Below are 17,270 nucleotides of genomic sequence, written 5' to 3'. Positions count from 1 at the left end.
CCTCTGTGGGATGTTCCTCCTGCCACATCTGGGGCCTTCCCGGCATGGGGCAGACCCCGGGAGCTTACCGCTTCGCACCCCCTCAGCCCGGCCCCAGCCCCTCCACGTGGGGTGTGCCTGGCAGCCTGGGAGGGGGCATGAGAATGGTTGAGGGGGGCAAGATTCTGGCCCTGCTGCTACTCTCACCTCTCTGGGCCTCAGTTGCCTTGGTGAAACCTTCCCTTTCAACTCTTGAGGCTGTTCTGGGGTGCCTGTGGGGGCTCTCAGGTGGGACGGAGGAGCAGGAGGCTCCTGCTCCTGATGGAGGACAGGCAGGCCCCTGATGCTCGCAGGGCCTCAGTTTCCCTAGGTGGTCAACACCAGGGATGCGCCTCCCAGAGCTCACAGTCTGTCTGTTCCTGACAGTGTAGCATGCTCCCGCGCATCCAGCACAGTCCCTGGTGCTGAGAGCCAGGCCCAGGCCTGCGGCATGGAGCTCCCTGCTGCTCTGCCCTCCTCGCTCGCTCCCTCCCTCCTTCCCTCTGCCTTCCGGAGACGACCAGGGCATAGCTCTAAAGTCGGCAGGCCTGGGTCCAAATCCTGGCTGTACGCTTAGTAACTGTGTGACTTTGGGGCCAATTCCCTCCAGTCTCAATGGCCCTGAGACAGAAAAGCGCACCTGAGGCGGGAGGTCGGGCACTGTCCCCACCACAGCTGCAGGGAAACAGCCGGGCTGAGGGCGTGTTGGGGGACATGTCATCTTCCCAGCAACCTTATGGGAGAGAGGCCGTCTGTGTCCATAATTTATACCAGGAGAAACTGAGGCACAGTGGAGGGCAGCGACATGGCCAGGATCACACAGCTGTGGAGAGCCTTGCAGGGGCTGGGGCCGGGCCTGACCGACGTCCGAGCCCCTCACGCTCGTGCTCGTCTACCCCGGGGTCCTGCTGGGGCTCCCAAGTTGCCTCTCCTTTGCCTTCTAGTTGTTTCTTGCCCTTGGTCCAAATTCAGCTTTTCCGAGGTCACAGAGCCTCTTCTCAGACTGCCCTGTGTTTCCTTTGTCTTTGAAGACACACAGACTGCCAGGCACCCCTGCAGGCATCCCTCCCCAGGCCAAATTACCCCTGCCCAGCCCCTGGCTGCCTTTGTGGGCCAGTTCTGTCTTGGCCAAGGTACTCCCTGTCCACTCCAGGTCTGGGGAGAGCAGAGGGCAAGTGGCCGCCCCTTGGCCTGGCCTCTGGGCTCATGCTTCCACCACCCAGTCAGCATTGCCACAGATAGGGGACCAGCCCCGTCCATCTCTCTGCATCCAGGAGCTCCAGTGTGACGTGTCTGTGGAGGAGGACAGCCGGCAGGAGTGGACCTTCACCCTGTACGACTTTGACAACAATGGCAAGGTCACCCGAGAGGTGAGTGCACCTGCCTGGCCTCTTGCCGTGTATCATGCCCGTGGGCACGGGGCCTGGGCACAGCTCCCCGACACTGCCTCTTCTCACCCCTGCATCGGTCCTGCCCCTCAGGGAAGCCTGTAACCGCCGGGGAGTTGCTGGGAGCACCCGTGAGATCGGGAGGGGTATCCCAGAGCTGCTGGCAAGTGGGAAGAGGGGACAGGGAGGGAGGGCAGCTCCCCAGCCCTCCGCTTAGGCAGTGCTCCTCCTGGAGAAGGAGCGGGGGCAGGTACAGAGCCCCAGGGTTTCCCAGGAGAAAGGCCCCAGGCCTCAACTGAGTCCTGTCCTGCTTCTTTCTCTCCACAGTCCCAGAGCTCGGGTGGGGCGGGGCGGGGCTGGGACCACCGCAGGCCACCTCCCTGACTCAGCCATGCTGCCCAGGAGCTTGGCGGTGGGTGCACACAGAGGCCACACCGCACCTCACTTTAGGCTACAGAAATGAGCACCACCAGTGCTAAGGGCCCGCCAGCAGCTCTGCGGTCACAGCTCTGGTCACGGCCTCACCCCAAACCTCTTCTTCCTCGTCCCTCCGCAGGCCGCTCTCTCTTCAGGCCCCTCCTCCCGCGGCCGTCTCCTTCCTGCCTGTGTCTTTGCACATTGAGCACGAGTGTGTGCATCTACAGGGTCCTAGGTACTAGGCGCGAGGACACAGCGGGGAACTACACAGACGCGTTCCTCGCCCTGGAGCTCTGACATTCTGACAAAAGGCAGATCCAAACAGCTGTACGATAACTGAGCGGCGATGTGTTCAGTGAAAAAAATAAACAGGGTGTTGTGACAGAGACTGGCTGGAGGGTCCGGGGAGGCCTCCTGGAGGAGACGGCAAGGGAGCTGAGCCACACGGCATGCACAGCCTTGGCGGCTCCTGGGCAGACAGAGGCCAGGGGCTCAGGGTGTTTAAGGAACCGAAGGAGACAGCTGTGGTGGCTGATCGGCAGGAGAGACACAGCTGTGACTGGGGATCCGGCAGGGCTCGTCTCCTGGCCGGCAACCTGGATTGGATTTCGGGTCCTGAGGGCACTGCTGGAGGGTTGGTACCCTTCCTTCTGCTTCCTCGTGCCTTTTCCTCCCTGTCCCTCGCTGACGACCTCTCCCTCCCCGAGAGGCCCCCATCTGCAGGCGTGGGACCTGTTACAGGTCTGAGGTTGCGTGCGTCTGCGCGGCGGCCCAGGTTGACAGGCCTGGGCTCCTCCTGCTGCTTGTCCAGCATGCCTCCCGTTTCCAGAAAGGATTGAGGCTTTGTGGCCTGCTCTCCTCACCCGGGTCCTGGTGGAGCGTTTTCTTCTCTGTGATAGTGCAGGAGAAATTCACCTTTATGCTGCCAGCTGGGAGTTCTGGTTGACAAGGCTGTGGTTTAGGGGCTGTTCCAACAGGCTGGAGGAGGAATTTTTGACTTTTAGTACTCAGGACTCTTTGACATATAAGTGACAGAATACATGCTACAACTGCTATATCAAAAAAAAAAAAAAAAAAAAGGAATAGATTAGTTCCTGTAACTGAAATTTGGTTTGGGGTCTGACTTCAGGCATGGCTTGACCCAGAGGCTTAGTGGCTTCAGGCGTAGGTATTCATCATGGCTATATTCCCTCTATTTCCTCAGCTCTATTTCCCTTCTTGTGAGGCGGACTCTCCCTTTGGCAGGAGCAAGATGATTGCTGACAGCTTCAACCCGCACCCTCCTTCACTGCCTTGGGAATGAGAGGGAGGCCTGGCCCGGGGGAAAGCATTCATTGGGTCATGTCTTCCTCCTGCCGAGGAGCCAGGAGGTGGTTTTGAGTGGAGGGAGGGCCGGCCTGGTGTTTCCCTGGTCCATTTTTAGCCCTGACGCCATTCCTCAAATCTGGCTGTAAATACGGTTCCTTTCCATGGCTTCTGAGTGCCAGGGCAGATGGGCTCCCACCTCACGGCATCTGCAGCCCGGAGCTGGGGTGTGGGCCAGCTTTCCACTCGCAAAGAAGTACCTGCTTCTCCTTCAGGCATCCATTCATGCAGGAAATACTGAGCACACTGATTTCTGGGTGTCTGGCCCTGTATAGTCAGTGGGTTTGATTTTCAACCTAGAACTGCCAAAGCACACAGGCTCTGAGATCCTGAGTCTGCTGAGACCCCCAACCCTGATCGCACACCAGGGCCCCAGGTCCTCTAAGGTATCAGAAGTCTGGGGGATGAAGTGAGTGACCCTCAGCCGGCTCATCTTTATGATGAAGCCTCCTTCATGGGCTGCCCAAGATAGAGAGAGTGAGCAAACAGGGCCTTATGGAGAAGCCGGAGGGAAGGAAAGGAGGAAGGAGAGCCCTCTGTGGTCCTCGAAGGAAGAGGTGGGATCGCTGAGCAAGCCAGATGGGAGCGCCTGGAGCCTGGGTCTCAAACTGGTGGCCCCCACAATTCCAGTCTGGCTCCAGATGCTCTGCTCTGGTCCCCCAAAGGGCTTTGTTAAACATCAGTTGCCAATATCAGTGATTCTGAAGATGTAACAGAAAATCCTGGATTTCTGACTTTTCTGTGTGACTCCCCCCTCCCAACTGCATGGTCAAAGGGCAGGTCAGCTGAGCTGTGTGGCTGCGCCTCCCAGGACAGGACCAGCACCTCTGTCTACCATGCTGGGCCAACCACCCACACCTCTGCCTGGCTGGGGCTGCGCTGGGTTGCCACAGCCACTTCAGCCTGCAAGACTTATAGGCAGGAGGTGGAGGATGACGGGGCAGGTAACTGACCACGGATGGGCCTGATCGATAGAGAAACAATGTCTTCTCCAGAGGTTTCCAATGCCATTTAAAGCAGGACATTACCCGCCTCACCCCTACCAGACAAGTGGCCTCAGCAGGTACCCAGACAGAAAGGGCCTAGTGAGGGGAATCTGTGCCCTCCAGCCCCAATCAGAAGGGCTGTGGGACACCCAGAGAACACTGTGTAGACACCCCTGTTCTGGTTGAGGGGTACTTGAGGCTCAGAGAGGAGATAAGATATAGTCAAGTTCTCACAGATGAGTTTATCTTTTAGGACGGTCTCAGCCAGCTCAAGTTGCCATAACAAAATACCACAGACTGGGTGGCTTAGGGAGCAGAAAGTTGTTCCTCACGGTTCTGAAGGCTGGAAGTCCTCCAAGGTGCCACCTGCTTCAGTTCCTGGCGAGGGCCACCTTCTCACCGTGTCCTCATGTGGTAGAGAGAGAGACCTCTTCTGGTGTCTCTTCCTATTTTTTTTTTTTTTTTTTTTTTTTACAAGAGATGGGATCTTGCACTGTTGCCCAGGCTGGAGTGCAGTGGTACTCTCATGGCTCACTGCAGCCTCAAACTCCTAAGCTGAAGTGATTCTCCCACCTCAGCCTCCCAAGTGGCTGGGACTACAGGTGTGCACCACCACACATGACTATTTTTTTTTAAATTTTTTTGTAGAGAATGTTATGTTGTCCAGCCTGGTCTTGAACTTCTGGGCTGAAGTGATCCTCCCACCTTGGCCTCTCAAAGTGTTGGGAATTCAGGTGTGAGCCGTATCCCTAGCCTCTCCTCTTCTTCTGAGGGCCCTGATCCTATCATGATCCCGCCTTCATGACCTCGTTTAACCTTAATTATCTCCTTCTTCCAAATACAGTCACAGTGGAGGTCAGGGCTTCAACCTATGGACTTGCAGTTGAATGGGGAGCCACAATTCAGCCCATAGCAGGGACACGCCTCCCTTTCCATTTTTCATTTCAAACCCGAAGCAGATGCTGTTGTTGTCCCCACCCAGTTTTCCCTGGGCCTACCTCGAAGTTCACCTGCTGCCGTGGTAGATGGCACCCACTGTAAGACCCTTCTCAGGTACAGGGAGCTGGCTTGGCCCTTGCAGGGGAGCCCAGAAGCACAAGGCAGGGTGGGGCACAGTGGCCCATGGCTCATGTCTGTAATACCAGCACTTAGGGAGCCTGAAGCAGGAGAATTGCTTGAGACCGGGAGTTCGAGGCTGCAGTGAGCCATGATCACACCTCTGCATTCCCCCCTGGGGGACAGAGTGAGACCGCATCTCAAACAAAAATCCAAAGTACAGGGAATGTGCATCCTTGGGGAGCTCTCAGGCAGTGAGGAACGAGAGTCCATTCCTAACCCCCCTCTATCTGAATGAGGCTGTTCCAAGGTGGGCTCTACACTCTCCCTCAAGGGCCCCAGTGCGACTGAGCCCCGGTTGCCCTTGGCTGTAACCTGCTCTTTTTCTTTTCTCTTGTGGGTTTTTCCTCTTCTCTCTCCCTGCTCCCTCCCTCCTGCTTCCTAGGATCTCCTCCCAAATGAACCTCAGACATACAGGTTTTTGCCTTAGGCTCTGCTATGTGGCAGCCAGAGGGATTCAGGCCTGCAGCGTCCACCAGGCCCTCTGGTTTCTATTTTCAAGGCCCTGTGACTGCAACCCCGCGTGGGTTTTCGCTTCCCTCCCATTCAGGACATCACCAGCTTGCTGCACACCATCTATGAGGTGGTGGACTCCTCCGTCAACCACTCCCCAACATCAAGCAAGATGCTGCGGGTAAAGCTCACTGTGGCCCCCGATGGCAGCCAGAGCAAGAGGAGCGTCCTTGTCAATCAGGCCGGTGAGGGGCTGCAGGGCTGAGCCTGGGCAACAAGGTCCTCCCGTCTCTCAGGAAGGACCAGCCCCTGCCTGGAAGGGTCAGATCCCTCCCTGTGGGTTTTCTGGGGCAGCTGCTTTGTGGACAGGTGGGGTTCAAAAGGGTCCTTGAAGTGGTAGGAGGAAGTGTGGAAAGAGGAGGGAAGGGATTCCGGGTGAAAGGCCTTGCACAGGCAGAGCAATGCAGCTGGAGCAAAGGCTGGTGTTGTGGGCAGCATGGCATCTGCAAGCCTTGAGGCCAGCCAGGAGGAGGTAAGGCTGGAGGGGGAGGAGGTGAGGCTGGAAGGGGAGTCTGGGGAGGAGGTGAGGCTAGATGGGGACATGCCCAGGGCAGATAGCTATTAGAGCCCTTGATTTAGCCCCAGCTCGGGGAACCCTCTCACAGTGGCCTTGCAAAGCAGCTGAACACCAGGCAGCCCCCGGGCAGGGTGGGAACAGGCAGCTCACCTGGGGTCTCTTGTGCTTCTCGACCGGACTCAGACCTGCAGAGCACGAGGCCCCGAGCAGAGACCAAGCCCGCTGAGGAGCTGCGGAGCTGGGAGAAGAAGCAGCGAGCCCCACTCAGGTACGTCGGCATGATGCACAGGAGCATATGTTGAGCACCAGCTGTGTACCTGGATCTGGATGTACACAGCCTGAGCCCTCCGGCTGGGTACCTGGATCTGGATGTACACAGCCTGAGCCCTCCGGCTGTGTACCTGGATCTGGAGGACTCAGAGCAGGAAGTTTGGCTCTGGTCTGTGTTCTCTTCAGGGAGCCAACACTTTTGATGCACAGAGTCATAAATCAAACAAAAACCTTAACAAATAACTACATCGTTTTATGCAACACACCTTGGACAGACAAGATTGGAGTCCAGCATTTGCTGGGCTTTGGCAGGGCTCCCAGCGGCGCATCAGGCTCTGACGCCTTGCTGTTTCTGCTGGGAGATGATTGGATATTCACACTGAGATAAAGACCTTAAACACTTTCCCATCCCTTTAGGGTGGGCTTGGCTTCCACATGGGTTATGAAAAATCTTAGTTTTCAGGCTTTTTGGATTTCAGAATTGCGGATAAGGAATTATTAGGCTGCAGTTACCTTTCACCTGTTATTTCTTCAACTGCAAGGGAGGAAGGGAGGAAAGGAAAGAGATCGTTTAAAGAAAGGCATTGAGTAAACAGCAGTAACTCGGCAGGCATGAAGCTGTGTTAACCTCTAGCGTGCAAACAGCAAGGGAATGACTGGAGCGGGATTAGTACTCGCTTAGGGGAAAGTAGAAACATAGCTCAAGCAGGGTCACAGCCCAATGTGGGGACAGGGCTGAGAATCAGAGGGACCCAGGCTGGCTGGAGATCCTGGGGGAAGGTAGTGCTGCGATGTGTGAGAAGGAACCAGGATGGGAGCAGCTCGCAGAGGTCCTTGGAGGAGAGGGCTGGGGAGCCCCAAGCCCTGCAGGGAAAAAAAGAGAGCCTCTGACAGCATCTCTCCCCACCTCTCCATACACACTGTGTTAGTCACACACACACACACACACACACACACACACACACACTCTTACACTTGTAAGACCCATCCTGGGCTGTAGGACAGGTCATGGGGTCTGCCAGGTCCAACTCCAACAGTATGAGGGAATTCTGCTGCCTGCACCCCCTGGGGAACCAGGCTGGGGTTTAGGCCACCTACCTGTAGCAGGCACATACGGCTTGAAGCCTGGCACTGGGGGATTCTTAGAAGTTTGCCAATAACCTCTCACATTTGTTTTGAACTTGTTCAAAGCCAACCCCTGTCCACTCCTCCTAGAAACTGCAAGGAAGTCAGGCCATGGGCTGTGGTGTGTCTCTCCATTGGCAGGAAAGGAAATGGAGGCACAGTTGACAGGGAGAACTGTTCCTCCCCACCCTCTCCCAAGGCCAAGAAGGAAATGAACGAAGGGTCCAGAGTTTGTTCTGGGGGCTTCCCAGTAGCCTATGCAGCTGCCACCACCTGGTGTTCAGTGTCACTCCACTCACTTGCCTTCCCTGCCATAGGTTCCAGGGTGACAGCCGCCTGGAGCAGTCTGGCTGCTACCACCATTGCGTGGATGAGAACATCGAGAGGAGAAACCACTACTTAGATCTCGCTGGGATAGAAAACTACACCTCCCAGTTTGGGCCTGGTAAGGGACTCAAGCACCCTGCGATGATCGATGAGGGCAGGGCGTGGCTGCACGGGCGACGAGGGTGGTGTTCACTGCTACCCCAGGCTTGGGGAAGACAGCATTACGGGACAGGTCAAAGGCTCTTCTTAGAGAAAGTTACCTTAAAAACGGTTTCAAAATTAACATGCACAAAACTGAGCAAAATCAAATAGTATCTAAGGGCTTAGCACCCAATGACAAACAACAGTTCTGTGCCCCATCCCTGCCCACCCAAGTCCTGTTCCCCAGGCAGCTACTTTGACCCCTCCTGGCTGTTTCTTCCAGCAAGATCCTCGGTTTCCCTAAGTACAACGTGGCTGTGTCTTTATCAGCCTTGACATGTGTTGACTCCTTGCTCAATTTCATTCCCACAACTCCCTTCTCCCTTTCTTCTATAGGTTTAATTCCTCTGTCAGTTACTTCTGTATGTTTTTAGCAATATGCTTAAGAGTTCTTTCTTGCCCCAGTGACCATAGACAGTTTTCAGGGTCTCTGCTGCCATCTCTCTTCCTCGGCTCTCTCTCGAAGAGTGTTTTTGAAGACCTACCACAGAACTGGTTCTTCTCACTTAGCAGATGGGAAAGTTCCATTTCAGAGAGTTTTCCTGCAAGGCAGTGAGGGACAGTCAGGATATTGGGGAGTAGCTCTGATCAAGAATATTTATATTTTTTAGTCTCGGAGAACTGGGGGTGGGGGTGATGTCCAGGGTACAGCACGAGACCCCAGCACACAGTAGGTGCTCATTAAATGTCTGTTGAATTGGTTCCTAGGCTCCCCTTCTGTGGCCCAGAAGTCAGAACTGCCCCCCCGCACCTCCAACCCCACTCGATCTCGCTCCCATGAGCCGGAAGCCATCCACGTCCCACACCGAAAGCCCCAAGGCGCAGACCCAGGCTCCTTCCACTTCCTTGACACCCCAATCGCCAAGGTCTCGGAGCTCCAGCAACGGCTCCGGGGCACCCAGGACGGGAGCAAGCACTTTGTGAGGTCCCCCAGGGCCCAGGGCAAGAGCGTGAGTGTGGGCCACGTGGCCAGAGGGGCAAGAAACAAACCCCCTCTGGGACCCGCCGTCCCTGCGGTGTCCCCCTCCGCCCACCTGGCCACCAGCCCAGCCCTCCTCCCCTCCCTGGCCCCCCTCGGGCACAAGAAGCACAAGCACCGAGCCAAGGAAAGCCAGCAGGGCTGCCGGGGCCTGCAGGCACCGCTGGCCCCGGGCGGCCCCGTCCTGGGGCGGGAGCACCTGCGGGAGCTGCCTGCCGTGGTGGTGTACGAGAGCCAGGCCGGGCAGCCCGTCCAGAGACACGAGCACCACCACCACCACGAACACCACCACCATTACCACCACTTCTACCAGACATAGAGCCCCTCCCCAGGGCCCCACCCCGCCATATGAAGGACCCTGCCCCCAACACCCCAAGGCATTATTATTCTATTAATTATTGTTATTATGACGATTATTGTTATTAATAATTATTGTTACTCCACTAATATTTAGCTAGCCTTCATGTAGAAGATCTATGGAAACACAGAACTAAACTTTTATTTATATGTTGTGGGGACTGCATAACTAGCCCAGGAAATGACTCTGGTTTGGAGTGGCCTGTAATGGGCAGAGGCTCCCTCAAGGCTCAGGAGCTGCAGCGTCGTCTGTTCGGATCAGCCTATACCCTTCCCAGAGCCAGGGAGCCCTCAGCCCCAACTCTGTCCCATCCAGCCTCTTCCAGGAGAGTACCCTTCCCTGGCCCGGCTTCCAGAGACCCTCGAAATCTCCGAGAAGATAAACAGCTGCTACCTCTTAGTATTATCCTGATTTTATTTTGCCCTTAACTGATTGTAATGTGCTACAAGGGATTTCAGTGGACTGCAGAGCGCGAACTTCTTGCTGTTGTGTTTTTATGTCCCAACCTAGAAACCTTAGCTGTCTTTTCTGGAGTTGTCTTTCACGCTTTTCCAGTGGGATCAAGCCCTTGCCCCCAAAGCAGTCCCATCTCTTCTGCCATGCACAGCATGAAAATCCACTTCTCCTCCTCCTCCGCTGCCGCCTCCTCCGCCGCCTCCTCCGCCGCCTCCTCCTCCTCCTCCTCCTCCTCCTCCTCCTCCTCCTCCTCCTCCTCCTCCTCCTCTCTTCTTTAGGGCGATACACATGCACATATTTAAGGACCATCCCTGAGACCATCCTTCTCATTTTGGAAACTGCTAGGGAGGAAATCAACCACTTAAACAAGTGTGTGGTTTTCCAAGATCCGGGCAATTGTGTGCTCTTGGTGGTGGTGGAGGATGTGGCAGATATATATGTACCTACACGTTCTCTAACAGAGCTTTCTGTATCTATAGATAGACGCCATCTGTCCATTTCTATGTATCTTTATATAAATATACACTCTCAGGTATCTTTTCTGGTGTGTAGAAATCAGTGGTTTGCTTCTCTGGACACTTCTGGAACCCAGATGTGACCCTGCTTGTCTCCTTTTGGGGCTGGAGGGCTCTCAGATGCATTCATCAGAGGTCCATTCTCTGGTTTTGGGGACTGACGGATTTTGGAGAGAACTGCTGGGGTACAGAAGCTTGGAGGGAAAGGGGGACTGTGGCCAGAGTTGGGACCCTGGAGCAGCGTCCTCTGCAGAGAAGGATTCTGTCTGGCCAGAGCCTGGAGAAACCTGAGAAAGAACCAGTCAGCTAGCCAGGGTCTCAGAGAAAAGCAGATCACACACTCAAATTGGATAATTTGAGGAGAGTTTTTAATAAAAGCAGTATTTACAAAGTGTGGCTAAGCCTTCCATGCAGAACCCCGGAGCTAGCAGTGTGGGGCGCTACTCCCACCCCTGGGCCTGAGTGGGAAAGGAGTTATCGTTAGCAGACAGGAATGCTGGAGGAGTGAGAGGGGCACCTGAGAGCTGTGACCTTTGCTCAAAGGATGTAGCCAGCCATGGGGACCCTCCAGGGAAATTAACATTCTGAGCCGCGGTCCTGCCCCCTCTCAATCCGTTGGCTGAGGCTGCTAGAAGCCCCCGGGCCAAGGGAGCTTATTGATATAGCTCACATGGGCATGTTCCCAGGTCAGAGAGAAGAGCGGAGAGTGAATCTAGAGGGACACAAAAGGGAGAAGCGACTCCAGCTACCTTTCCGTCTGCTGTTTTGTCTCGCAGCTGGGATCCTCTTTTCCAGGGCTTCGAGTTTGGGTTTAATGTAGTTAGTAAGGAGTTACTTCCAAAGGCAGTGGGCTTAGTTGTCACCATATTATTAATTTTATTAATGACTGACGTGGGATTGGATTAATACATTAATCCTTAGGACAGCCCCATGACGCAGCTTGGTGGCAGCTCAGGGAGCATGTCTGAGGCTTACAAGTTTGTAACTCCCTTGAGACCGCACAGAGGGCAGAGCTGGATTCTGGCCTCCCACTTGCCATTGGTGCAGGGCTTAATCATGGCCATGCGCTTCCCCTGTTCTGGGTTGTGGGTTTCTGTTCAGTGAGAACTCAGCTCAGTCCAAAGTGAAGGAAACCAAGTTGGAAGGCAGCGAGGGAGCTGGCTTTGAGATGACAGGGCCCAGGATGTGAATGCAGCTGAAACCAGTTCTTGTACCTCCCTCTTGTCCCCTGGACTGATACTTGTGCCCAATTACATGCTTGGTCAGGGACCCCTGGCTGCTGGCATTCTGGGTCCCCTAATGGTAAGGAAAAGGAGCTTCCATTAGCATAAAGTCCAGGGCAGGATTCTGATTGGCTGGGCTTAGATCTGGTACCCATAGCTGATCCAATCGTGTGACCGCTGGGGTCACATGGCCAACCTGCCACAAGAGGGTGGGGTCTGTACCGGAAGACAGGAGGGAAGGGGTGCAGAGTAGACAGGAAGTAGTGGCGTTCCAGGCTCTGAATTGCTGCAACCCTGGAGGCCAGCTGGGAGTTGGGACTACTGGTTTTAGAACAGTTCCTCTGCCTCCCTAAGCTTCACACCTGTCAGGATTCTGTTACTTCTTGGTAACTGGGACTTGCCCAACTTTAAAAACATTATTTAAAAAAAAAGGAATGTGCACATGTAAAAGGTTCAAATAGTACACAGGTGTACAGTCAAAAGTAAAATTCCCTCCATCCCAAGCCCACCAGCACCCCTGATGCCAGCTTTCTGGGTGTGATCTAGACCCTCAGTGTAGTGTGGGGGTTGTGAGCACAGCCTTTGGTGCCAGCTTGCTGGGTTCAAATGCTGTCTCCCTCTTTGTAGCTCTGTGCTTCAAGTGAAATACTGTGCCTCAGTTTCTCCTCTATAAAGGCGGGGCTCATGACAATGCCTGGCCTGTGTGAGAACTATGAAAGTGTTAGCTGTTCTTTACCAGAATAAATACATTTATATATCTCCCATATGCATTTTGTTAATTTTTAAAATATTTTAAACACAAAGTTTGAAGCATAATTGTGTAACAGTAACTGTGAACTCACCTCCCAGAATTTACAAATGCTGACATTTTGCAATATTTATTTCAGATCTATTTTTAAGGGGGAGGAAAAAAAAAACCCCTGCAGTTACTGCTTAATCCTCTTCCCACCCCACCCTTTTATTTTCACACAAGGAGCATAGTGTTCATACTTATGCCGTTTTTTCAGTAACTGAATATATTTGGAGATCTCCCTCCGTAGGTCATAGAGCTCTGCCCCCTTCTAGCAGCTGCTCAGCCTTCTGTGGCTACAGGTGCTGTCACCAGCTTGCCCCGTCCCCTCTTGGTGGTCATAAGGTTCATCTGTCATCCCAGGCTCTGGCAGACAGTGCTGAGAGTTCTTGCACATGGCTGTCCTGGTGCCGAGGGGCAAGAGTACAGGAGACAGAAAGTGTCCATGTGGAACTGTGGAGTTCAAGAGCAAGTGTGATTTCAATTTTGATGCGATTGTACACGACCTCTAAAAGAGGTTAAACTGGCTGGGTGTGGTGCCTCATGCCTGTAATCCCAGCACTCTGGGAGGCCAAGGTGGGTGGATCACCTGAGGTCAGGAGTTCGATACCAGCCTGGGCAATACGGTGAAACCCCCGTCTCTACTAAAAATAAATAAAAAAAAAAATAGCTGGATATGGTGGCGTGCACCTATAATCCCAGCTACTTGGGAGGCCGAGGCATGAGAACCCTTTGAACCTGGGAGGCTGAAGTTGCAATGAGCCAAGATTACACCACTGCACTCCAGCCTGGGTGACAGAGTGAGACTCTGTCATAAATAAATAAATAAATAAATAAATAGGTTTTAGTAAATAATGAAGAATGGAAGGAAGAAGAAAGAGAGGAAGAAAGGTTAGAAGGAAGGAAGCAGGAAAAACTAGAAGGGGAAACCGTGCTTGCTGGTGAGGCTTTGAGCACATTTTCCTGCAGGCTGGTGTGGGTGAGAAGTTTGGTCCTGTCTGCAAATCTGAAGGCCATTCCAGAGGGCCCCAGGCCCCTGAGCTCTGAGCATGAGGAGACGCGAGGCAAGAGGATGCCGATTTCTGCTCATCTGTCACTGTGTGCCGAGGACTGGGTGTGTTTCAGGCAGACAGCCAGGTGAAGATCCCAGGTATCGGCCTGCTGTCATCTCCTAGGAGTGCCCGGGGGCCGGGAGCCTGGGGGACTCTTGCACTTAGCATCCAGCCATGCTAATTACACTTTTTGGCAAAAGAAACAGCTAGGAGCAGTTTCTTTCACTGACCCAGCCCTGTTTTCTCAGTGTTCAGATCTCAAATCATTACTGGGCTAGAGGGAAGGCAGCCCATAGTGTGGCGGGAGGAGGAGAAGGCTGACTGCACCTTGGTGTGCCTGTCAGATGCCAGCAGTAATAACCTGGCTTCTGTGAGTCCTGTCAGTGCTCTCAGGAATGAAAGGGGGCCCCTGAGAGGTGCTCAGTGCCAGCAGGCTGTGCACACCCTTCACCCAGCACCCCCGCCTCCTTGTTAAAGATGGTGCTACCTGCCACATAGCAGACACCTGGTCACTGCACACCTGAAAGGCCCCAAGGCAGCCTTGCCCCTCATCCAGTCACACACCAGCACCCGACTTCCTGGCCCCTGCCTTGGCCTCCCCAGACCAGCTGCACCCAGCCCCCGACATGCACCCCTTCGCCAGATGTGTGCAGGGCTGCGTTTTACAGAGCGAAGACAGATGTTTCAACCACATGCTTTACTAACTTCTAAAAGCTGTGCTCGGGACACCCTTCCCGTCATTAAAAGTTCGATCACTTCTACATTCATCATCTTTATGTGGGGCTCTGATCTGGTGTTCAGTCTCATCGTCTCCCAAACCAGCAGTCCTTTGTACCCCACGTCTCTCCTCAGGGGCCCGCACCCCCAAATGACTTTCCCGATTTGTGTATTTCCCTGCAAAAGGCTTTCTGTACCTAGCATCTGCCTCCAGCATGAGAAGGAGAATGAGTGAGACCCGTTTGCCAGTAGCAGATGGTGACCCGGGGGAGGAAATGGCAGAGCCTGGCGGAGACTCCCATCTCCAATTGACCAGCCGATGGGATTCCTCTTCCCTCCAGTGTCTCCCACAGACTAGAAGAATCCTGGTACATTTAGCCCATGAGCCTGGCACAGATCCCTACCTAGACATGAGGCTCTCTAGATATGACTTTGGCATTGCCAGCCTGCTGGCGGTGGGTCGTGGAGGCAGAGGGGATGCTCACACCAGTAATTCTCATCCCCCGAGCGCTTTGGATCACCTGGAGAGATTTCACAGAATACTGGTGTGGGCGTTCCACCTCTGATGATGCTGAGCGACAGGTCTAGGGTGTGGCCCAGGCATCAAGATGTTTCAAGCCCCCAGGTGACTTCATAGGCAGCCCAGCTAAGTCCCTAGAGCCTTGTATTTTTCCTAGATGACCTCAGAGGGCCCCATTTGAGGGCAATACTAGCTTCAGTGACCATAAGAATCCCCCAGGGAGCATGTGAAATGCAGCTATCAGGCCCACCCCCAGAGATGAGCTAAGGTGGGTCAGGGGTGAGGTGCAAGTATCAGTGCTTTTCACAAGCTCCCCACCTCCAAGGAAATGGTGCTGTGGTGGGGCCCACAGACCACAGCCTGCAAGTCCCATTGCCTGTGCCTTGGTGCACGCCCGGCGGAATCCCAGTGGCCCTGCCCCAAGGAGGATGTGCATTAAGGTGGTAGGAGAGACAGAGAGAGCTCCACCTGCTCCCTGCCCCACCAGGGGCCCCCAAAACCTTCGTGGATGTTGGAGCAAGTGGCCATGCCACAGCAGAGGATGAGGCTGGAGAATTTAGTAAGAGCCCCTTGTTTGGGAGCTGAGCTCTTTTTCTAGCTGCCCTGTCACCTTTTTCCAGCTGCTGTCTGTCCCTGGATAACCCACCTCTCCTCCCTTATTGTAAAATTACAGGTGGCAAAAGACAACCACATTTAGTGAGACCCCAGGGTCCTCCAACTACAGCGAGTCCACAGTGGCCCCTGGTGCGTGGAGCACACACTCGCTTCCCTCCCCTGGCTCCGGACTAGGGTCTGAAATGAGGGAGACATGACTGGCTTTCTTGAAAACTTCTCTTCCCATCGTCCTGCTTTGCCTGGGGGGCCCTGGTCAAGGCCAGCTTTGGGGAATACGGCTTGTTGCGAATATCAGCTATCTCATTTTGCTGTACTGCAAACCCGGGCTTGGTCCCAAGCTTATGGGGCCCCTGCCCTGCCCCTAGTGGGGTTCATTTTGGCATCACATCTGGTCAGACCCTTCAGAGAGCCCCTCCCCAGCCTCCACATCAGGGAGAGAGGTAGGGAGAAAGGAGCATTCGAAGCTTAGAAGGACTAAAATACAACAGTCTCAGAGGAACTGCCAGGGTCCAAGGACCGGCACTGGAGGAGGCAGCCCAGGACCCCCTGGGCTTCTGAGCAGGAGGACCAAGACCTTCGGGGGCCCTGAGCACCGAAAGCACCACTCCTCACCCCCACCCCAAGCCCTGGCATCCCTCTGCACTTTTAAAATAACTATTTTCTAGATATTTCTGATGGCAAAATTCTGGGTGAGTTCATCCAAGCTGATCTTTGCTACTTTTTTCTTTCTCAACAAGGCCTTGCTTTTTGGAACCACCTTAGCTGGTGCCCAGGCAGAGGGGCAGTCAGCCATGGTCATCAGGATCCTGGCTCTGTGGGTTGCCTTCCTCCTGGTCTGTAAAGCCGCTGCAGGCAGGGACTTCTTAGCTAGCTGCATCCTTAGGTCGTGGCACATAGTGGGTGGTTAATGAATGGAAGAGAGTGAATGAGCGATCCAGGGAGGCAGGAAGGAGGGGAGTGAAGATTTCTCATCCTTTCCTATTAATTTTTGATATCCTCCTGCCTGTGAGTTCTTGATTCTGGAGTTTTACAAAGCAGTCACATTTCAAATAAAAGTCTGGGAAAGCGGGCCAGGCACGGTGGCTCACGCCTGTAATCCTAGCACTTTGGGAGGCTGAGTTGGGTGGATCAGAGGTCAAGAGATCGAGATCATCCTGGTCAACATGGTGAAACCCCGTCTCTACCAAAAATACAAAAATTAGCTGGGCATGGCGGCGGGTGCCTGTAATCCCAGCTACTCAGGAGGCTGAGGCAGGAGAATTGCCTGAACCCAGGGGGCGGAGGTTGCGGTGAGCCGAGATCGTGCCATTGCACTCCAGCCTGGGTAACAAGAGCGAAACTCCGTCTCAAAAAAAAAAAAAAAAAAAAAGTCTGGGAAAGCAACACAGCATCATCAACTTTTAAGTTTGCTAAATAAGGATATAAAAAAAGAAAAAACATTAGAAAATTGGAGTCCCTTACTGTTTAAAGAAACCAAAAGAAGGAAAGACATAATTTAGCATTAGTTAAAGAAGAAAACAAACAAAAATCCCCCACCTCATTGTGTTGTCTTTTTCTCCCCCTTGGAAACCAGTGAAAGTTTGGTCAACCACACATTGCAGTAGGGCTAGAATTTCTCTTCCCATTTTAGAGATGGGAGACCTAAGACCCCAGGTAGAGGTGTGGAGTCCAAATGGACACTTCTTTCCAAAGCTGAGCCCAGACCGACTCGCAGGCCCTTTTTCCAGTCATGGCCTCAGCTGTCTGCAAAGCACTTGGGGGAGGCTGGCATCTGTGATGTCTGGAGAGGGGGTTTCTGGAAC

At 54.0% G+C, this 17,270-nt stretch overlaps 1 protein-coding gene across 2 annotated transcripts in view; it reads left to right on the top strand.

Annotated features, from left to right (window-relative positions):
- NKD1 (NKD inhibitor of WNT signaling pathway 1) overlaps positions 1–16,847 on the top strand; it is an 89,662-nt gene extending 72,815 nt beyond the window's left edge. For both annotated transcript variants that reach the window (XM_003937261.4, XM_074403120.1), the window contains 5 exons: positions 1,293–1,388; positions 5,841–5,988; positions 6,504–6,588; positions 8,033–8,160; positions 8,952–16,847. In XM_003937261.4, the coding sequence (XP_003937310.1) occupies positions 1,293–1,388; positions 5,841–5,988; positions 6,504–6,588; positions 8,033–8,160; positions 8,952–9,541 (1,047 nt within the window). In that variant the 3' untranslated portion in view covers positions 9,542–16,847. The remainder of the gene's footprint in view (positions 1–1,292; positions 1,389–5,840; positions 5,989–6,503; positions 6,589–8,032; positions 8,161–8,951) is intronic.
- Positions 16,848–17,270: the final 423 nt, after the last annotated feature.

The sequence above is a fragment of the Saimiri boliviensis genome, chromosome 1 (assembly GCF_048565385.1).
Source record: "Saimiri boliviensis isolate mSaiBol1 chromosome 1, mSaiBol1.pri, whole genome shotgun sequence".
Classification (NCBI taxonomy): domain Eukaryota; kingdom Metazoa; phylum Chordata; class Mammalia; order Primates; family Cebidae; genus Saimiri; species Saimiri boliviensis.
Note: the sequence above shows the minus strand (reverse complement) of the source record. Positions and strands in the feature narration are given on the sequence as shown.